Source organism: Lynx rufus, unplaced genomic scaffold, assembly GCF_022079265.1.
Source record: "Lynx rufus isolate CCGP_SWC_20201006 ecotype Redwood Valley unplaced genomic scaffold, mLynRuf1.p SCAF_2, whole genome shotgun sequence".
NCBI lineage: Eukaryota > Metazoa > Chordata > Mammalia > Carnivora > Felidae > Lynx > Lynx rufus.
The window spans coordinates 203222974-203245155 of record NW_025814834.1 but is presented as its reverse complement, the minus strand read 5'-3'; the positions used below and the strand labels follow the sequence as shown (position 1 = coordinate 203245155).

Here is a 22182-nt window from a genome sequence, read left to right as displayed (position 1 = left end):
AGGACATCAAGGCCGGAACTAGAAAGGCTGGGGGCTCACTGGGTGGGGAGATGACTGAAGAGGTATGGGGCACTGATGGGATCCATTTCCACTTGACACAATCTTCCATCTTTGGGGACTTCCTGGAACTCTAAAGCTCCAGGCTGGAGGTCAAGGAGTGGTAAGAGTAGGCTACACACATTAGGAGCCTCCCCCTTTCCTATCCACCAATGATACCTGGGTAGAGGGGGTTTGCTGAGCCCTCTTCTGCCTCTCAGATCAAAGCAGACTCTGGCCTGAATTCCACTGTCACTCCCTCTCAGATCATCTGGAAGCTCCAAACGAAGGTCCTGGGCCCAGCTGACCCCCAATCCTCATCCCTAGCGAGAGGCAATGGGGGGAGGCAGGCCAAGGTGGCCCACATTTTTCTCTCTTTTCCTCTCCCAGGGCAGGCCCAAGCGGTGAACCCCAGCAGCTCGCGGCCAATCCCCAAATCCAAGGACTGGCCATCACCACCCCTGGCAGCTGAGGCATACACAGAAAGTCACCGAACGCCAGACACAAACAACGTTACCAGGCCTTGTTCCCATCTGGAGCCAAGCCTGGACCCCTGGGCCCCCACTACACCTCCCTCCCTCCCTCCCAGCTGCCCCCCCCCCCGCCCCCGCCATTCACTGGGCCTTCCGGTTGAGTCTGTGCCGTACCAGCTGGCTCAGGAGGAACGCGGTCAGGACACTGCTGCCCACGGTGAGCAGAAAGAGGCCAGAGAAGTTGTGGGGCCAGCGGGTATGCAGAGGCTCATAGATGGGCCGCCGGGCCTCGTAGTCCAGTGCCACGGCCTCCAGCTGGGCCAGCGTGCACAGCACCAGGAAGACATGGAAGAGCTGGTGGCCCTGCCCGAAGACGTGGCAGCTGCCAGGAAACCAGCGCTCAGGCATGAAGGTGGAGAAGAAAGCGGCGGCCAGCAGGAAGAAGACCACCTGGCACTTGTGGTAGAGAAGAGCCGGGTCGTCTGAGGTAGGGTCAGGGGACACCAGGATGCGATGCACCACGGGGCTGATGTCCAGCGCGTAGGCCAGCGCTGAGGGCACCTCCTGGCAAGTGCGGCCCAGCAGGCCAGGCTTCTGGATGTACTTGTTGTAGCAGGAGCCAGTGCAAGAAAGCCAGGCGAGAAAGGCGGCCACGGGCAGGAAGACGGCCTGCACCCGGGCGTGCCAGGCAGGCTCGATGGCGTAGTAGAAGTGTGCCAGGGCGCTGCCGAACTGGTACACGGCCACGCCCACGTAGTCCAGGAAGAAGAAACTGTAATGCCAGAACTCGGACTTGGCCTGCAGGAGGTGAGCCAAGGCGCTGAAGGAGAGGTAGGTGAAGGACGCGAGGAGGAGGATGAAGAGGGGCAGCGCGTGCGGGTCTCCCCAGATGCCCACGGTCCCCACGAAGACGGCCAGCCGCAGCAGCAGCACGACGGCTGCCAGCAGGTGGGTCCACACGTTCACCGCCTCGTTGTGCTGCTGGAACAGCGTGCAGAAGTAGAAGTGCCAGGTCTGATGCAGCGGCCGGTAGCCCACGTAGATGTACGGCTTCCAGAAGAGCGGTGGCACTTCGGCACGGTCCACTGTGAACACGGGCTCTGGCCGCCTGGACGGCCGAGGCTCCTGGTGGGCCTGCCGCAAACTGGGCAGGAGATGGCTGAGCTTCTGGGCCACCATCGTGGCCATAGCTGTGGGCCAGGCAGGGAGCTGGGAGAGAGGCCAGAGCAAAGTCAGGGGACTGGTGTCCTCGACCCTTGATGGCACCACCAGCAGCAGCTGGGAGGCTCGGAAGCCCAGTTCTTAGTCCCTCCTTCCTGCCCCCTTGTCCCCACACTGAGTTTCAGAAGAGAGGAGTCGTCCTAAGGAAGAGCTAGCTCAGCGAGGATCCCGTGACTGTACTCCCCGATGTATCCCGTGTGCCTCGAACAGTGCCTGGCATGTAGTAGATGTTCAGTAAATTTCCGAGGAATAATTAAGGAGGCTCACTACCTCAGCCATTTCCATCCCAGTCCAGGCTCCACACAGCAGCCCCTGCTGTTTCCTCCTGTGTTCATGCCGCCATCTGTGTTCATCTGGTGGTGACAATGACCTTGCTGACAGACCCGCTGCCTCTACCTTTAGCCCCTTCCGAGTGACCAGGGTCTCCCACTCACCTTCCATCACCCTACATGATCTGGCCCCTGCTACCTTTTTCCAGCCTTATCGCTCAACCGCAGTGCCCTTCACATCCAGCCATAGCCTCACCACACCCCTGGGCCTGCTGTTTGCCACATGTCCTCAGGTTGACACAAGCTGTTCCCTCTGCCTGAGACATTTTCCTCATCTTGCCTACATGGCAAACTCCTAGTTATCCCTCAAAACCCGTTTCTTCTGTGATACTTTCCCCGGCCCCCCGAACCTCTGATGATGACCTCTCTACTTGAGTGCCTACCATAAGATACCCATCCTTTCACTAGTATAACGTTCCCCATGGGCATTAAACTTGCTCATGTGAGCTCACTAAGGGTAGGCAGTGTGTGTCATTATTTTGTGAACTGCTGGTGCTTAGCAGGCGGCTGGCACTCAGTACTTGTTAAATCAAAGAACATAACAGCATCCCGGTAACATTTCATACCCTTTAAGTCTCCAACTCAAAAAGCCACTTTTGTTCCTGAAAGTCCCTGGTAACAACTGGTCTATAAAACAGCCCTTCCCCTCAGCCACAACTCCCCTCAGAAGATCCCTCCTCCAGCCTTTCCACTCCCACCCATGCTTGTTAATGCCAAAGAAGTCAAATCTAACCCCTCAGCCTGCGTTCGAGACCCTGATCCTACGCTCATTTCCCACCTAACCCAAATAGCACACCCTGTGCCAACTTCCTTTCCCTCACTGAAATGCTTTTGGGCCAGTTCAAACTGCCACCTCCAGGGGACCTCCTTACTGCCCCCCTCCCACTTCCCCTGTATAGGTTATACAACATAGCATATAAAACATATTCATTCATTCATCCATTTGTGCATTTAGCAAACACTGAGCCCCTCCTCTGCCTCCGATCCTGTGCTCGGTCCAGGGGAGGGCAGAGAGGAAAAAGATTTGATCCCTACCCCTGGGAACTTCGTGGTATGGTGGAGTTACCGAGATGAAAACAAATCATAACAAATGCTTATACAGTACTTGCTATGTGCAAGACACTGTCTCAAGCACTTTATGTACAATTGACTCATTTATGCTTCTTAACCCCCTGTGAGTAGGTGCTCTCATTATTCCCATTTTTCAGATAAGGAACTGAGGCATGGAGAAGTTAAGGACCCTGCACCCCCCCCCCACCTAGGTAGGATCTGAACTCAGCTTGCAGTCTTAACCACTGAACTGCCCTTTGCAAGACACGGTGGGAAGTGCTATTCATCATTCCCTAATTATATACCCTATATACAGTTTGGCCCGGAACCAGTTGCTTAATTCAGGCTTATCAGTATTCACTATGGCATTCATTAAATCAAAATATCTATTGAAAAACTAGCACCTGCCAGACGACTCCCACCCCTCAAATTCTAACAAGTTTATTAGACTCAGCATCCTGGTTTTCTGTCCATCTTTCTTTTCTTTCTTTCTTTCTTTCTTTCTTTCTTTCTTTCTTTCTTTCTTTCTTTCTTTTTCTTTCTGTCTTTCTTTCCTTTTTCATTTACTTATTTTGAGAGAGAAAGCAGGGGAGGAGCAAGAGAGAGAGGGAGAGAAAGAATCCCAAGCAGGCTCCAGCCTGATATGAGGCTCGTTCCCACGACCGTGAGACCACAACCCGAGCCAAAATCAAGAGTTGGACGCTCAACTGACTGAGCCACCCAGGCGCCCTGTCCATCTTTCATCAGATATTTATTGCAACTACCTGTGCACCAGTCACTGTAACAGGCAAGGAGATCCAGGGCAGGATAAAGCACTCACGTTTCTGCCACCAGCAGCACCATGATCACCCCCAAAAGCCCCCTGATAATTTATACACAGTCCAAGTAAATGCAGGGAGCTTGCCATGCAAAGGCAGCAAGACAAGCCCCCAGCCCATCAAGCCTCCTCACCCTAGCCTGAAGCTCCCCCCGCATTACACTTCTCAAGTCAGCTCTGGTCTCTGGCCTCTCCTGGTCCAATGAGGAGGCAGGAGTTAAATAAGTTACTACAATACTGCACAAGGGGAGTACAGGACGCCTCCGCTTCCTATTCCCCAGACAGCCTTGCCGGCCACTTCCGTCCAGACCACGAGAACCCCCTGGCCTGCTGTGCTAGTGGTGGAACCAGCAGTGGAGGTCCTCTCCTCCCCAAGAGCCTGGGCTTCAGCCTTCACCCCTGTCTACAACTTTGGCTTCCCAACTTGGAACCTTGGGGAGCCAGAAAAGGCCTCTGAAAGCATCTCATGCAGCACCCTTGTTTTACACTGAGAAAACAAGAGCCCAGAGACAGAAAGTCCTTCCCCAGCGTTGCCCAATCCAGCAAGGTTTCCATTCCACCCCAAGGGAGAAGACCAGGGAATGATAATGTGCGATGGTGGCCTAGTTCCTGGGTCCCTGTGATCCATTAAATACAGTCCACGGCTCCATATCCCACCCTTAGAACTTCCCAAGGCATAACAGCCTATTAACGTCTCTGAGAAGTCCTACAGCAAAGAAGCCAGCTTCCCTCTGTTGAACCTACATGTGTCAAGCCTACCTGACCAAGGATTCTTTTCCTAGTAATAATTATATTACAAAGCCAGCTGAATTGGGGGCACCTGGGTGGCTCAGGGCATGATCTCACAGCTCGTGAGTTCGAGCCCCACATTGGGCTCTGTGCTGACAGCTCAGCCTGGAGCCTGCTTCAGATTCTGTGTCTCCCTCTCTCTCTCTCTCTGCCCCTCCCCTGCTCACATTCTCGTTCTCTCTCTCTCAAAAATAAATAAACATTTGAAAAAAAAAAAAACCAGCTGAAATGTAGTAAGTGTTTACTATGTGCTCAGTCTTTATAACCTTGTTACAATTAATTCTCATAACTGGCCTTTTGAGGTAGGTATTATTACGCCCATTTTGCTGCTGAAGACAGTGAAATTCAGAGAGGTTAGGAGCTCCTTCCCAAGGGAGGAACATGCACAGAGAAACAGGGAGAGAGAGACAGAGACAGAGAAGCCAGAATTTGGACCCAGCTCTCTGACTGCCAAGCACAGGCACTCTTAGCCACTCTGCTGCTGCCCTGCCTCCTGTCACACCAATCTCCATCATACTTTGGAAAAGAATGATCTAAAGCAGGTAGCCAAGGCCTTTCCCATAAATTATTTCCTTAGTCTTCCAGCAACTGACACACATCTAGAGACCTCAGCCTCCCCACATTACCAAGCCACCCACTGGCTCTACACCAACGAAGCCCTATCTCACAGCTCCCTCCTCAGGTGGCAATAGGTCACTCAGGGCCCTCCTCCTCCACCAGACGCAGTGGACCCTAAGCACAGACCCCAGAGGCTCCATCCTGGGATAAAGAGATCCTGTTCCCTACTTCCTTTAGACTTCACCCAGCAGCCCCATTCCATCTGAACAGGTCTGTTTTCAGAATTCGTTCCCATCTCCTGACTCCAGGGGAAAGGAGCAGGTGCAGGGGTCCAGTAAGAGCTGGAAGGATGAGGGGAGGGATCCAGAGGCCACCCTCAGAGAATCCTGAGTCATCTGCCCACCAGGCTGCCAGGACCTGCCTGCTTCAGGGCCCCACTTCCTGGCCCCCCTCCAAACCTAGGTTACCTAGGGAATTTTCTCGAGCCTGGGGGCCGATGGATTCTGCTGTGGGACTGGGCAAATTCTCCAGATGCCAAGCACCTGTGGTACTTCCACAGGTGAGGGTCACTAAGGGCGGGGCTTCCAGGGACTGGAGGTTGTCTTGTGTGATGTCACCAGAGGGTGGGGCTAAAGACAACCTCCACCTCTCCCTTCCCCTCCCCAACACCATTCCCACATTGGTCAAATCCAGGCTAACCACTGCCCTCCTAGCCAGGCCACGGCTGCACAAGGAAGCTCAGCATTAGCCTCCACAGGAAACATCTGGGAAAACCCAGTGGCTGGCTACAAAGTTGTGACTTACCCAAGATCACACGGCAAGGCAGGCAAAGCTGGGCTGAGACCAGGTGACCAGGGCCTGGTTGATGGGTGTCAGGAAAACTTGACTGGCTTCTGTCCCCCTACTCCCCAGGAATCATAATGGAAAGAAGTTAGGACTAAAGGAGAAAGCAGACACTATGAAGGCTCATGAAGGAGATGGGCTTCAGATTCAGACAAACCAGGTTTGACGCCTGCTTCTGTAACATGCTAGCTGTGTGATCTAAGACAAGCGACTCACCTTCTCTGATCCTTAGTCCCTCATGGGAATTACAATATCATCTACGGCACAGACTGCTTATAAGGATCTAACTTTATTCGGACAAATTTTTAGCACAGTTTAGCAACTTGATAAATGATTGCTACTATTACTAATTATTATTAACAGTAGTCGTATTTGAAATACCCCAGCCTGAAAGATTCGCTTGATGTCCTCTAAAAACCTGTCCTCTTTTGGCCATCAAGAGCTGGTTCCACTGGACTTGGGGGCTTCAGTTAACCTTGTCCCTTGAAATATTTACTTTTCTATGAGGATGCATGTAAGGACCAGGGAAATTTGGCTGGAGTTGGAACTTCTGGAGACACTGACCTTATTTAATGATTAAATTCTCCCCAGCATAGACCATTCAGAGTAACCCCTGTGGATTCACAGAGCCCTGAAGATTTGCACTTGGGCACAGACGCAAGCGAGGTGGCTGGGAAATGAAACTGCCAGGGAGAGGGTTGTCACTCTGGCTGCCCCATCCCCCAGTGGGAGGGTGAAGGGGTAGACCATGCTAGCAGGTGATCCAGAAGGCATGAAGTCTGGCCAGGGCGTGTCCTGCAGGTTTGGGAAGCTTCCAGGTTGGCCGAGCCCCAGAACAGAGATCTCCAGGGCTCAAGTGGGAGCTCCTGTCAATCTGAGGAGCTCTGTCCTCCTCCGCCCTCCCACCTCCCATTCTCCTTTTCCTAAACACAAGGTCCATCTCCTCACCTAGCTTCTCAACCAAGTCTTGCCCCAGTTCCTCCTGGTCTCTACCTGACACACACGGTCAAAAAGTCCCATAAGTACCTGTGAGCAAAACAGAAGACCAGGTTGTCGGGATGGGGTAGTAAATGGGCTTTGAAGTGGGAGAGCCCGGGTTATACCCATCCCGTAGATTTTAGTGCACATGGCAGGCAAAATGCGACAGGGCTGGGGCACATGTCGAATGAAGCAGACAGGCTCACCCACACAAACGAAACGCCTACGGGCCTAGGAAAATCCAGCCCCAAGAGAAGCCACCGAGGTGGTGACCACGCAGAATTGGAGAGAGCTGACGTCCCAAGGGAGGGTACCTACCACTCCGGCAGACTACTTCAAGTGAAGCCATGTTCCCATTTTTATGTGAGGATGGGATTTCAAGTCTGAAACTTAACAGCTCTGTGACTTTGGTAAGTCCCTTAACCTCTCTGAGCCTATTTCCTCATTGATAATCAAAGGATAATAATAGCTACCTCTTGGGCTCCTGTGAAAGCAAAACAAAGTTACTGATGCAAGATGTTAGTTCTGGCACAGCATGGCGCCGCTGTTTTTGCTGTTTGTTGGATTCTAGTCCCGGCTCAGCCGCTTAATCCCTGTGTGACCTTGGACAAGTCCATTCCCCTTTTGGCCCTGTTTCTCCAGATGTCAAAGGAGAGAGTGAATTTATCAGGAACGTCAAAGGTCCCTTCAGGCCCTGAGACATTCCAATATTTGTTTTAGGCCCACTATGTGCCAGGTGCTAGAGCGTCAGCAGTGAACAAAGCAATTAAAACACTTCCCTTATAGAACTAATAGCCCAGCTAATCAACGGCTAAGGGTAAGAACTAAGGGTGTTAATACCCTGCCTTCTTGGAGCTTAATAGCCTAACGAAAAAAAAACCCACCTAATATGAGTATTTGGTTATAATTAACTTTGTCTCTTGCCTCCATCTTGGCACGTAAAATATTCATTGTTGCTTCTCTGGGCCTTCATTGTTCAGCACACTCCCTCAAGACAACTTTATCTTGCCATAGAAGACAAAGTCTAACCTCGTAAAAATAATAGTAAGGCAGGCCTGGCTGGCTCAGTAGACCGAACACAAACTCTTGATCTCAGGATCATGAGTTCAAGCTGCACATTGGGTGTGGAGCCTACTTAAAAATACATACATACTTACATACACACATACATACATAAGATAGTAAGGCCAGATCTGCGTTAATACAGGAGTTGTTAGAGGTAAATGTTCCTTGAGGGATCCTGACAAGGACAATACCACATACAAGCCCAAAATATTAATAAGGTGAGGCACTAACATCGGTAATTTACAGTGGCTTGCTGTTTACAAGGAACTTTCACCCACATTTCACTTCTGCCTCAAAGCAACTCTGAGCTTTGAGCTGGCATCATGGCCCAGGAGGCAGGATGGCAGAGGGCACATCATCTGACTCCAAAACCAGTGCTCTTGCCCTTTATCCATTGTGGTCAACCTCCAGTCACCCAGGGGGGTGGCCATACATTACACAAGCAAAGTTTTCATCCCCGGCTGGCCTCCTGATCTCCCAGCAACTGGGTGACCTCCTTCAATGCAAACTAATTCGCAGACTAGGCAGAATGTGTTTAAATAAAAAGTCCTTCTACTTCTTCCAAAACCAAACGGACATCATTTTTGCTTTTTGTAACGCACTCTGGGCCTCCATTTGTGATTGGGATAGAATAAATAACTCAAAGGAATTCTTCTGTGGAACTCGGACTCACAAATGCTCTGAGGACAAGGTAGAACTCTAAGAGGAAGGCAGGCCCAGAGAGGTTGGGTGAGCTGGCTACAGTCGCCCAGCACAAGGGATGGAAAAAGGACCCAACTTTCACCCCTGGCCAGCAAGGGCCCCTCTGGTTAGGGAAACTGAGGCTGGAGAGGGACAGCCTTTCACCACGAGCCTCAGAGGCGGCACAAGACTCTGGTTGTGAGGCTGAGACCCTCTTCCATAGGAGCTAAACAGAAGGTCTTGGGCCATCCATCCGGGTGCAGCCAGGCTCCGGGAATCCGTCAAACCCTCAAACTCACCAGCGGTGGCCTGACCAGGCCCCCCTACTCAGGCCAGGCCAGAATGGGCTGCCCCAAGGAAACCTCTGGGGGGGGGGTCCTCAAAGCCTGCAGGCTTGAAGCAAGTGCTATGGGTGGTGTGGGGCTCCCTCCCCTGTCCTCATTGGGTGGGGAAACCTCCATGTTTTCCTGACACCAAGGCAGGCTTCTCCATCCCAACCGGCCCAGGCGTCCCCAAAGGGGGACCCCCTCACATCACCCAGTTCTAGGTACTCATGCACCTTCTGCTCCTGGGGTCTCCCTGGATCCGCCTCCCCCCCAGCCCCGCCGCAGGCGGAGCAGCGAGCCGCCGGCCTCTCCTCCTCCCGGCCACCGTGGCCACCACGGCCGGCCCAGGCCGGCCCTCCGCCCTGCCCACTCCCTCGGAGGTGCTCCCTTCCAGCTGGTCCCCCAGCATCCTCCCACTCTTGCCCGGGGGTGCTCCGACTCCAGCCTCTCTCCCCGCCCGCGTGCGCGCCGCTCCCCGGGAGCACGCCCCGCGCCCCGCCGCCGGCTCCCGGTACCTGCGGCGGAGCGGAGCGGAGCGGCGAGGCTGGCCAGCTCGGACCGCGGCCCTCGGCGTCCCGGCGCCCCGCCGACTGATAAAGGGGCGGCGGGTGGCCCGGCCCGGAGGCGGGCGGGGGGCGGAGCGCGGGGCGGTGCTTCCCTACCCGCCGCGCCCACGTGTTGCGCCCAGCGGCAGGGGGGCTCCCCACCCCCGCGACCGTGCAGTCCTGGGAGTTCCTCCGGCGATCGTGGGGCAGAAAGACGCGGAGACGGAGGCCCGGACAGCAGAAGTGGTTGCCCAAGTCCCCGGCTGGGCGGTGGCGCTGCGGAGCCCGCTGAGCGGGTCCCACTTCCGCGGTCTTGAACCACCAGCACCCAAGCCCGGGTAGCTGACTTGCGGGCGCCGGGCAAGTCGGAGCAGGAGCGCGGATAATTCCAGCGAAAGCCCGCCGCCCAGCCCCGAAGCCAGCAGGAGCCGCACACGCCACCGCTCACTGGGCTGTTTCTGGTCGAGATGGGCCTGGCCTTCCCCGTCATCGTGTCTCTGCCTGGGGAGCTCCACCCCGCCTCTGCACCCCTGTCTTATTTAAGTTCCCACCTTAGCTCTCTCCGTGGGCGGTTTCCCCTGGTCGGCCAGCCCAAGGCCTGGTGTTTGAACCTCTGTTAAAACACCCACTTTCTACTCCCTGGTGTAATATCTCCCCCCAGAAGTGGGAGCACCCAAAGGGTGAGGGATCCCTGCATACACGAGGCCCTCAGCGTATCGTCCCTCCCCCGCACTAGACCAGGAGAGTGGGAGACACCCCCACCGCGTCTGGGGTGCACACAGCCTGATGGATACAGAGCAGAAAGGGGACAGTCTAAAAGGGGACACTGCTCTGCCCTCAGGGAGTTTTGAGTCCATTCAGAGAGACTGTGCAGGGGGCTGGGCGAGGTGACAGGATCCACATCCTGGTGCTACCCTTAACTCACTATGTGACCTTGGGCAAGTCTCCTTGTTCTCAGCCTCCAGTTTATTACTTATAAAATGGAAACAGGAATACCTGACAGGTTGTTAGGAGAATTAATAAAACAACGGGTATGAAGGTTCATTGTCAACCGCAGTGAATACTAGACGAGTGTATATTTCCTTATTATATTATAACAAAACATATATAATCATAATGTACTAGGATGCAACAGGTCTTTACTTCAACAGATTCAGACAAACCCAAACCCTAAGATTTAGTGAAATCCCTATTACTCATGTGGAGAGACAAAATAGCATAAAAGATCCCATCATTTAGAACAGGTAGGGAATAGGAAACGGACAAGTAAGGACATTATGGAAATTATATTCTAAGGTTTATTTATTTATTTTGAGGGGGGAGGAGCAGAGAGAGAGAGAGAGAGAGAGAGAGAGAGAGAGAACCCAGGCAGGATCCACGCTGTCAGTGCAGAGCCCAATGCGAGGCTCAAATTCACGGAACCGTGAGATTATGACCTCAGCCTAAGTCAGACACTTAAACGACTAAGCCACCCAGGCACCCTGGAAATCATGTTCTATATGATGGAATATATTCTATCATAGTGAATAAAAACTGAAAACTTGGAAGGTAACTTAGACTCAGCTTCCAGTTTGGAAACACCTGCTCTGTACTGAACATGTTTTTAAAGCTACAGTTTATTAAGCTCTTGCCCTCAGCTGAGAGCCGTGTGCTAAACAGTTGCCATAACTACCTCCTTTGATCCAGACAACCCTATTAACACATTTTACAAACTGGGAAACTGAAGATCAGAAAGGGCACATGGGGCTGTTATATTATCTCATTTAGTCCCATGCATTCCTACAAAATTGAGTGAGATGACCCCCTAAATAGATAGAATAAATTCTATCTATTTTTATGCATAGAAAAACCGAGGCCCAGAGGACAGAAATGATGTATTCCAGGTCACATAGCCCCCGATATACTTAGGTTCTGAGAAATGGATCTGGAGATGTGCTTGGGGAGAAAAGTCACTTGCCCGTGACACTTGGCTATGGATATTTAAGAGCTGAATGATAAAAATAATTTTAAAAAGGAACAGCGATCAGTTACGGAGCACTTGCCGTGTGCCAGGCCCAATGCAAAGCCCCCCTTACATGCACTATAAGCCCATGAGGATGTAGTTTCATTATCTCATTCTGTGGATGAGGAAACTGGTTCCAGAGATGCTACTTGCCCAAGGCCACCCAGTTGGCTAGTGGCAGGCCTGGATCCCAACCTAGCTCTTATCTGGTACACAGTACTGGCAACAAGATGTGACGCTGTGGGGCCAGGACAATTCCTCCCCTACCCTGCTGTCCCGCCCCATTCCTTTTCCAGCCCAGGCAGGGTGAGAGCAGCTCCAGGGCAGCCAAGGGCACCTCCCTTCGCTGCCCTCCCCCAGTTCAGCTGCCTGGGTGAGGCCCAATGCCTTCCTTGCTCCCAGACCCCAAAGCCCTGTAATCCTTTGCATCCACACTCTAGGAGAGGGTGGGTGGAGAACCTATCCAGTAACCTTCCCAGGCGTCAGGTCGGGTCATTAGAGGACCAGGGTGTCCAGGGAGATCAGATTCCTGGGTAGGCCTAAAGAGTCAAAGGGCCTCAGAAGTCAGGCGCTGAGCCAGGAGACACCGGGAAGGGCTTCAGCGCATCCAAAGTAAGAGAAAGGATGTGTGGCCTGAACTGTCCTGAACACATTCTTATCTTTTCCCCCAAACAAGGGCATCCGCTCATTGGGGGCAGCAAAGCAGTGACACACAGGAGTGTATCCTGTCTGGGTTCACACCTTAGCTCTGCCCCTCCCCCCAGGCAAGTTATGTAACCTCTCTGGGTATCTAGTTCATTCATTCTCAAACAGGTCAATACCCTCCATATAGGGTTGGTATGAGGAGTAAATGAAATAATCCATGAAAAGTACTCCACTGACTGGCAGAGACTGCTTGCTCAACAAATGCCAACTATTACTCTATTTCAGTTCTTTATTCCCTCCCTTTGCCAATGAGGAAAAGGAAAGGCTTGTTATAAGCGCCCCCTCCCCAATGTTTAGGTGGTTTGTTACACAGCATGGTTGAAATAATTCCTGACTCATACACATAGCGAGGCCAGGATTCAAACCCAGAGGGTCTGACCCAAGACCACAGTTTCAACTGTGCATGGTGCAGTGGGGGCACAGTGCCGGGGGGTACTGATTGCCTACAGAAATTCTCTGCCTAAAGTCCACTTGGAGAGAGTCTTACAGGATGAGGAAGAGTTCACCAAGTCATGAGGAGGGAAAGGACTTTCTAGACAGGGGGAACAGCATATGCAAAGGTGCAGAGGTATGAATGGCGGGGTGAGTTTCAGAAATGAGCCATCATGTGCTGGGGCTGGGGCGCAGAGGACCGGCAGGCTACAGATGGCATTCGAAAGGCAGGGAGGGGCTGGAAAGAAGAGAGCCTTGCCAAGGTGGAGGGCTTTATCCTGAAGGCAGTGTGGAGACTGGAGTCCGAGATTAGAGAGAGGGTTTTCTTTGGGTGGGATGGGGTGAGGGGGTTTCAAGGACACCAGAGAGGTCGGGGGTGTCCCCTGGGACTCTATGGCCGGGTGTCTGACTCTTGCCCGTGAGCCCCAAAGGGGACGGGCTACCAGGAGAAGCAGAGTGGAGGCCAGTGGTAGAGGGAACTAACTGCATTTCCACGGAAGCAGGACACGGGTATGTGCTGCCCCCAGGCCTGAACTGCGCCACAGGAGAGAGGCGGCCTTAGATCCAGCCCCAGAGTCTCCCGTAGGGGCCATGAGGTCTCACCAGAAAGTGGCTGGAGGTGTCCCGGGGTGTCCTGCAATTGTGAGAGCCATCGTAAACAGCCAGCCCTCCTCAAGGGATCCGCAGATGAGCCCCCGTGGTGACTGTCCCCAGCAAGGCAAACACAAGAGTGGCCCGGGCCACACCGTCACGGCTCACCACAGATTTCAGCTTCGGCACGAGTGGGCAGTCCCATGCCCGCTGACCCCAGCCCCACTCCAGCGGGCATGCCTCTGCTCTCCAGCCTCTCGGCTCTCCTGGAAGCCTTAGCTCAGCCTGCCGGTTTAGGTGCAGACTAGAAGTGCAGGCTGTTAGCACCCCGAGAGCAGCACTCGTGGAAGCTGTTGGAGAAAGCTCCAGCCTCCTGCTCAGAAGAAGACAACTCTGGGAGGCATTCTGTCTGCGCCAGGCTTTCTGGAGCCCGGGAGACCGGCCGAAAGCAGCAACCTAGAAGATACCCCCCACCCTCCTTTGTGCTTTGCCTGCTTCCTCCTCTCTGTCTCCCTACTCCCTCCCTTTCTGCTTTCCGGGGTCACCTCCCAAACAAACTACTCGTGTCTAAGTCTCTGTCTCAGGCTCTGCTTTGGGGAAAGACGAGACCAGGGCTTCCGGGACCACCCCTTCCCCCCCACCAAATAAAAGCTTGAAACACCTGCCGAGTCTGGAGAGCTCAGGACAAACACAGGGTAAGGCAGACCTTTCCTGAACCTGTAATCTCACTGCCCCTTCCACGTGCCGTCCCGGGCAGCCCTGAACAGGTCAGAACCTCAGCGAGCAGCCGGGGCGAAAATGAGGGCTCAAAGGGCAGAAATACAGAAGCTAACCATGCACTTCTCTCCTACTCCAGACTCCAGGTTGCCAACACATTCCTACCTCCTGACCTTTCCACTTGATACTCCCTCTGCCTGGAACTCACTTTGCCCCAGATAGGACCGGCATGAGTCTGGGGCCCTCTACAAAATGAAAATGCAAGTCTTTGTTCAAAAATTAAGAATGTCAATATAGTAAGAACAGAACGTGAAACCAAGCATGGGGACCCTCCTGACCACAAAGTCCCGTGCGACTCCGTGGGTCACATGGCCGGGAAGCTGGTCCTGGCTCCAAACAGCTGAACTTCTGTCTGCTGCCCCACTGCCTTCAGGTGTCTGTTTAAATGTCACCTTATCTGATGGAGCACCTGGTTGGCTCAGACGGTAGAGCATGCGACTCTTGATCTCAGGAGCCCCACATTGGGTGTAGAGATTACTTAAAAAATAAAATCTTTTAAAAATATAAATAAATAAATAGGGAGGCCTGGATGGCTCAGTTGGTTGAGCGTCCAGCTTCACTCAGGTCATGATCTCACGGTTCATGAGTTCAAGCCCCTCATCTGGCTCCGTGCTGATGGTGCAAAGCCTGCTTGGGATTCTCTCTCCTCTCTCTGCCCCTCCTCCACTCGCTCGCTCGCTCTCTCTCAAAATAAAAAAAATAAACATTAACATTGAGAACCTGCTGTTCCTCCTCACTTGCATTTTGTTTTTAATGTTTATTTATTTACTTTGAGAGAGACAGAGCGGGGGAGGGGCAGAGAGAGAGAGAGAGACAGAATCTTAAGCAGACTGTGTGCTGACAGCACAGAACCCAATTCAGGGCTTGATCGATCATGAGATCAAGACCTGAGCAAAATGAAGATTCAGAGGCTTACCGACTGAGCCCCCCGGGCACCCCTCCTCACCTGCATTTCGAACTCAACAGATCACTTAACCGAAAGTAGGTTCGAACACCAATGGTCATTACGGGAGACTTTCAATCTCCCCAAACTTATGTTTCTCGAAACTGGATTGGACAGTCATAGCTCTAAAATTGTCAAAACGGGTGCCTCGGTGGCTCAGTTGGCTACTTGGGATTCTCTCCCTCTCTCTCTGTCCTCCCCCACTCACTCTCTCTCTCTCTCAAAATAAATAAACATTTTAAAAAATTAAAATTGTCGGGGCGCCTGGGTGGCGCAGTCGGTTAAGCGTCCGACTTCAGCCAGGTCACGATCTCGCGCTCCGCGAGTTCGAGCCCCGCGTCAGGCTCTGGGCTGATGGCTCAGAGCCTGGAGCCTGTTTCCGATTCTGTGTCTCCCTCTTTCTCTGCCCCTCCCCCGTTCATGCTCTGTCTCTCTCTGTCCCAAAAATAAATAAACATTGAAAAAAAAATTTTTTTTAAAAATTAAAATTGTCAAAACACCATGGGATGCCTATTTTGATAGGTATTTTGAAGCTTCCAAACATTATCAGCGGTCTAAAATTGCCTCTCTGCAAAATACAATTTCTAGACTGAGGCAAAGAAAGAATAAAAGGGCTCCTCTTCTCCTCTCCCGTCTTCTCTGCCTCAGGACATGCTTGGGCTCCCGCCCCACTGCTGGTGCCACATCCCCCTATTCCCTGTGCACCAGCCCCCTCTCCTCTGCACCGACCCTCCCCCCATCCTTTCACTGAACTTCCCTTTTCCCCAAACCTCTCCCTGCGTCCTTCCCTCCTGAACCTTATTAAAACCTGCCCCGTTTAGTTAGGGCCTCTGAGGTTCCAAATAACCCTGTAGTTTTTTCATGTTCCCTGGACAAAGGCCAGATTGCAAGCCATAGTTAAAAGAGTTTCCTAAAGTGACAGAGGATATCCATAGCTTTGCTGAAGAATTAACAGGTATTCAAACTCACCAACCTGGTTTCTTTTTTTTTTTTTTTTTAAGATTTTATTTTTTAAGTAATCTCTACATCCAACATGGGGCTCGAACTCACAACCTGGAGATCATGAGTCGCATGCTCTACTGACTGAGCCAGCCAGGCACTCACCAGCCTGGTTTCTAATCAGATTTATATCCATATGCTTTTCAGTGAGGACCAGGCCAAACATTGGATAAAATGAGCCTGATGCCAGAAAACTCCCCGGAAATGTCCGTGAAATATTTACAGTGGCTTTTCCTCAGCCCACTGATCGGAAAAAAGTTCACAAAATTTGGGCTTGCACACAAAAACCTTATGAACCTGTTTGCAACTACAAAATTTGCTGACTCCAAATTGTCTTTAAAGAAAATCCTGATCTTCCTTTAGATGTTGGATCTGCCTGAGGAGCATTTCACTCTGTGTTTATTAGTGGGTTAAACCAGGACCTTTCTCTTTTAGTTAAAAGGACCAGGATGGAACAGGAGACTATGTCCACTCCAGATTTAAGCTGGCAAACCAGCTCACTTATAAGTTTAGGTGACTTAGATGAGTCACCTAAAAGAAAGACCACTAAAATTTGGGGCACCTGGATGGCTCAGTCAGTTGAGCTCCCAACTTCGGCTCAGGTCGTGATCTCCTGGTCTGTGAATTCAAGCCCCATGTTGGGCTCTGTGCTGACAGCTCAGAGCCTGGAGCCTGCTTCAGATTCTGTGTCTCCCTCTCTCTCTCTCTCTCTCTCTCTGCCCCTCCCCCCCACTCTCACTCTCTCCTTCTCTCAAAAATAAATAAACATTAAAAGCAAGACCACTAAAATTGTTAATTTTCAACTCCAGCAAATCAAGGCCCCTCAACAAAACCAAACTCCCCCCCCATCCCCCCCCCCCATTTCTGCTATTATCGCAAAGGATCAGGACCCTGGAGAAAAGATTCTTACAACGCAAGCGCTCCAGGCTCCTTCAGCCCCCTAGCCGCCTTTCCTGTGTCGTCCTAATTGGTAGGTGCTCTTCCCAGTCCCTCCTCTTTATCAGCTCCGAGAAACCACTCTCCAGATTGGGAGTGAATCTCTCTGTGCCCTCAGACCTACACTCTCGGTGCTCACCCCCCTGCTATAAGGGATCTGCCTTGGAGTGCTAATACAGCCCAAGTAGAGGGTCTCTAATAAACCTCAGCAGGTGCCTGCCTCTGAACCTATTCCCTTTTGTTTAGGCCCTTTGAGAGATACGCACCCTTTTCTCCTTAGTTCCTCCTCCCCTGTCCATTTATTGGGCTGAGGAAAATAGAAGAGGAGGCTAGAAGGGGAAACCCTGAGACAAACGTCTTAAACACCATACCTCACAACCTGGTTGAAAAACTTTTTTTTAGGTAAACTCTACCCCCAACATGGGACTCAAACTCACAGCTCCAAGATTAAGAGTTGTATACTCCACTGACTGAGCCAGCCAGGTGGCCCTTGCTGAAAGAAATCTTAAAAGGTATAAATATGTGGAGAGACAGTCTATGTTCATGGACTGAAAGACTCAATATTGTTATGACAGCAATTCTCTCCAAATTGACATATATACTCAATCCGTATCAAGCTCCCAGCAGACATTTTTTGTAGAAATCGACAAGCTGTTCCTAATATGTATATGACAATGCAAAGGACCCAAATTAGTCAAAACAATTCTGAAAAAGGAGAACAAAGTAGAGGACTTCCTGATTTCAAAATAGACTATCAAGCTACTCAAGTAAAACACGATGTTGCTGGCATATGAATAGACCTAGATCAATGGAACAGAACGAGAGTCCAGAAATAAACCCTTACATTTACGATAAGCTAACTAAAAAAAAGACAAGTCAGCCTGGGAGAAAAGATTTGCAAACATCATGTATCTACTAGATATATCTACTAGAATATATACAGAACTCAAACTCAGTAAAAAGATAAATAATTCAATTAAAAAATGGGGCAAAGGATCTGAACTGACATTTCACCCAAGAGGATGCCCAAGGGCCATCAAGCACAGGCCAAGGTGCTCAGGATCCTTGGTCATTGTAGGAATGTGAAACAAAACCACACCTAGGAAGCTACCCACAAGAACTGAAAACATGCATCCACACAGAGAATTCTACACGAATGTTCATAGAAGCGTTATTCATCATAAGCCCCCAACAATGGGAACGACCCTAACATATACCAATGATAAACAGACAAATATACAATGTGGCATGCCCGTACAATAGAATATTCTTTGGCCATTAAAAAAAAAAAAAAAGAATGAAGTAAGATGCATGCTAAAAATGGACGAACGTCGCAAACATTACGCTCTGTGAAAGCAACCAGGTGCAAAAACCATAATGCGTGATTCTATTTCCACGAGATGTCCAGAAGAGGGGAATCTCTGAGGCGGAAGGTAGGTTAGCAGTTGCCAGCAGTGGGGGTGGGAACAGACACGAGAGATCTCCTTCAGATGATGGAATGTTCTCAAATTAGACTGTGGTGATGGTTACATTACTCTGTAAACTTCCCGAAAATCTGGAACTGTACACATACGAGAGGTAAAGCTTATAGTATGTTAGAATCTGTCTCAAAAAAGCTGTTCAGAATGACATTGCCATCAACATCTTTAAACTAAAGATTTAAATTTTTATATTTTCTCATTGTGCAGAGGAGATCATTTTTCGGACGTGCTGCCTGATTTCAGACCCATTGCCTGACTGGCCCCCTATGGCCCACCTGAGCTAACTGCTTGGGATACATTTAATTTTCCCACTTGGAACGAGAGACCTCAAATCCTTTTTCACACGGACTGGCAAAGTCTGGTAGGGCCCTCGGAAAAGGGAGGCATTTCACAGCTGGAAGAAATAGAGGCCCAGAGAAAGAAAGGGTCAAGGCCACACGGGCATTTGGCAGGGGCCCCATCAGGGCCTGGCACAGACTGGGTTCACCAGACAAACCCCAGGGGAAGCAGTCATTGAATGAGCTAGACTTAGTGTGGCACAGGCAACCCCTCAATTCTTTTTTTTTTTTTAATGTTTATTTTAAGAGAGAGGGAAAGAGAGACAGAGAATCCCAAGCAGGCTACGTGCTATCAGTACAGAGCCCTACTCAGGGCTCGATCTCACAAACCGTGAGATCACAACCTGAGGTGAAATTAAGAGTTGGATATTTAACTAACTGAACCACCCAGGTGCCCCAGCCCCTCGATTCTTTCTTGTCAGAGCCCCGTTAGCTTCTCTGGAGACATCTGTGCCTGCTTGTGGCTTCTCTGTCCTGGGGGTACATAGTACAGACACGAGCTCATTTTCCAAGTATTAAAAAGTCTGGTCCTGCTTACTATCGTTTTTCTGTTCTATTCAGTCTCAAGCTTCTCCTCCCTAATAGCTCAGAGGAAGAGACAGAGGTTGAAAATGCCATGCTGGTGTGGTTGTAATCAGGCATTGGTGCCTCTGGGCATGGGAGGTACCCAAATGCTGATTCTGTTCCCATGGGGCCCTTCGCGGGCTCCCAAGGGAACGCCCCCCCAGGGACCTCCCCCAGCATTCCCAGGCAGAGGGTGGTACTCCCTAGTGGATCTCTCCTGACCACCCCCCTCGGTTTCTGCACCCCCCATTCCCTGCTCTGCTGTAGTTGTCCTGTCTTGGAGGAAACCCCTTGGGTAAGATCCTTTTCGGGAGGCTCACACCTTCCTTTCCACCATGGAAACAGTCATCGTTTGCCACCGGCAGGCAGGAGAAGCCTATTCCCAGAGCAGCTGGTTGGTGAGCTGCTGGGCCCTCACAGTCATAGGATCTTTGATCCTTACAACAGACTACCAGGCAGGCATTTTACCCCCACCCCATCCGCCTTCAAGATGAATAAACTGAGGCCCAGGCAGCAAGCAGAACTGGCTAGTGTTAGAATCCAAGTTTTCTCGACCCCCAAAGCCTTCTTTCACATCAAGGATCCTCTTGGCCAGACTGAGGTCATTACCATCATTAACAGCGAGTACTTAGTGGGTGCCTAGCAGGCAATCTAGGCAGACGGGAGGCCCAGGTTTGGAGAAAAGGGCAGAAGCAGGAGGGACACAGGACTGGTCATGGGACCCATGAATCCAGAAAGTAAATCTGGAGAAAAAAAAAAAAAAAACAAGTCACTAGGTGATCTGCAACCTGGAGCCCTGGGACAGGAGGTGGAGATGCCATTAATCGAGGCTAAAACAGTGGTTTCCAAACCCTGCTACAAATGAAATCACCCAGGATGTTTAAAACATACCAAGGCCTGTATCCCACCCCCAGACACCCTGATCTAACTGGTATGGAGAGCAGCCTGGGCATTGCAGCAGGGGTCCTGGCAGGGATGGGGTGCGTGGAGGAGAGGTAGGCAGCTCTGGGAGTCTGATAGGAGTGGCAGTGACATGGCCCCAGGGAGCCCGAGCTCCCAGCGGGCTGGCCCAAAGTGGCACTTGGGAAAAGATTAGTTGGAGACTGGTGGGAGGGAAGGGCAGGAGGGCAAGAATGGAAGAGAAGGGGCACCCAGGTGGCTCAGTCAATTAAGCGTCTGGCTTTGGCTCAGGTCATGATCTTGCAGTTCGTGAGTTCAAGCCCCGCGTCCGGCTCTGTGCTGGAACCTGCTTCAGATGGTGTCTCCCTCTCTCTCTCTGCCCTTCCCCCACTCATGCTCTGTTTCTCTCAAAAATGAACAAACATTAAAAAAAAATTTAAAAAAAAAGAATGGAAGAGAAGAAGAGAAGCAAAAACCCAGGAGGTGCAGTGAGTTCAAGTGCACGCTCTGTCACTTTCCCTGTGACTGGGGACAAATTGCTTCCCCTCTCTGGGCCTCAATTCCTCCAACTGGAAAAGGAAACGATTGAACTTCATGACGTCTGAAGATCCTTCTGGCTCCAGGGATGCACCTGACCAGGCCCCAGCAAGCTGGAGCTCCTGCTGTGCAGTAAGCACGGATGGCCTTCCTGATCTACAGATCTGGAAACAGATCTGTGAACACACAGCACACCACACTCTGGGCACGGGACCGGCACAGACGTTCACAAGCAACCCTGGGCCCTCCCCAGACTCCCTGGCTGCTGCATCACGCTGCCAGCCACAGTTTGTGGAAATTTCCTCTCAGCCCCTCTTAGCGCAGCAGGGGAACGTGGCTGTCCTTCCAGCTTCCGGTAAAAATTTCCAACGGAGGGGGGTGGGGGGGCACAGCTGGTGGGAGACGCAGCACCTCAGAGCTGGGGAGAGACAGAGATCATGACAATGGGAAGGGGGCGGTTCCTAGTTACAGGCCACACAGGGTTCATGGCGGGGGGGGGGCGGTGCTGGGCATCCTCCTTCAGCAAGCATTTGCAGAGACCTCACCTACTGTGCCCTGGCCCCTATTCCAGATGCCGGGGACACAGGACAGGGTAGTCTCTGGCCTTCTGGAGCATGTCTCCTAATGGGGAGAAGAGAATATACATGAATACTGTGAATGAAACGAAGCAGGGTAAGGAAACGCGGAGCGACGCTAGCGGCAGGGAGGCAGCTAGTTTAGACGAGCTGATCAGAGAAGTGGGTAAGGCGACATTGTGTGATCTTTGCAGAGAACAGCAAGCACAATGACCCTGAGGCAGGGCCTCGGCCAGGGGTGGGCGTGTTGAGGCTGGCGGGGAGGGCGGGGGTGTGTGGAAGTCATGAGATCAAGAGTTTCCTGTGGGGCCTTCCCATGGCGAGGACTTTGGGTTTTATGCTTAGCGCTATGGGGAGTCCACAGGGTGGGGGTGGGCGGTTCTGAGCCGGAGAGTGACGAGACCTGACTTACATTTTATGAGCTTGTTTCTGTGTTTGTTTTATTTACTTACTTTACAATCCAGGGCTGATATTTCTCTATCAGGGTCAGGCTGGCATAAATGCGTACCTTTGGCCAGAACAAAGTTACACTTGGGAACGACCTCGTAAAATAAACACTGTGCAGTTATATCATTCAGAGGCATTTGCAAAGGATGATGGGTGGGTCTGATTCACCCTCCTGCTGCTCTCGCTGGCCTACGATCTGGGGGAAGGTGGAAAGAGCAGACTGCAAGGAAGCAGGCTTGCAGGG

The 22182-nt window shown here is 51.6% G+C and overlaps 1 protein-coding gene across 5 annotated transcripts; it reads right to left on the bottom strand.

Annotated features, from left to right (window-relative positions):
• Positions 1-599: 599 nt before the first annotated feature.
• On the bottom strand, positions 600-9762 carry PAQR7 (progestin and adipoQ receptor family member 7). 5 transcript variants are annotated; one of them, XM_047085060.1, is made up of 3 exons: positions 9682-9762; positions 6078-7142; positions 601-2083 (listed from the first exon to the last, which is right to left on the bottom strand). In XM_047085060.1, exon 3 carries the CDS (start codon positions 1695-1697, stop codon positions 651-653), a length of 1047 nt encoding a protein of 348 aa, XP_046941016.1. In that variant the 5' UTR covers positions 1698-2083; positions 6078-7142; positions 9682-9762; the 3' UTR covers positions 601-650. The 5 variants fall into 5 exon arrangements, with proteins under 5 accessions (XP_046941018.1, XP_046941016.1, XP_046941019.1 ...); XM_047085063.1 differs by having other exon boundaries at positions 6078-6174; positions 9682-9752; XM_047085061.1 differs by lacking the exon at positions 9682-9762 and having other exon boundaries at positions 6078-6174; positions 7065-9661.
• Between the last annotated feature and the right edge of the window lie 12420 nt (positions 9763-22182).

What these genes read in the sequence shown, in the direction of transcription:
- PAQR7 (XM_047085060.1), bottom strand. Translation starts at nt 1,697, where the DNA reads ATGGCCACGATGGTGGCCCAGAAGCTCAGCCATCTCCTGCCCAGTTTG.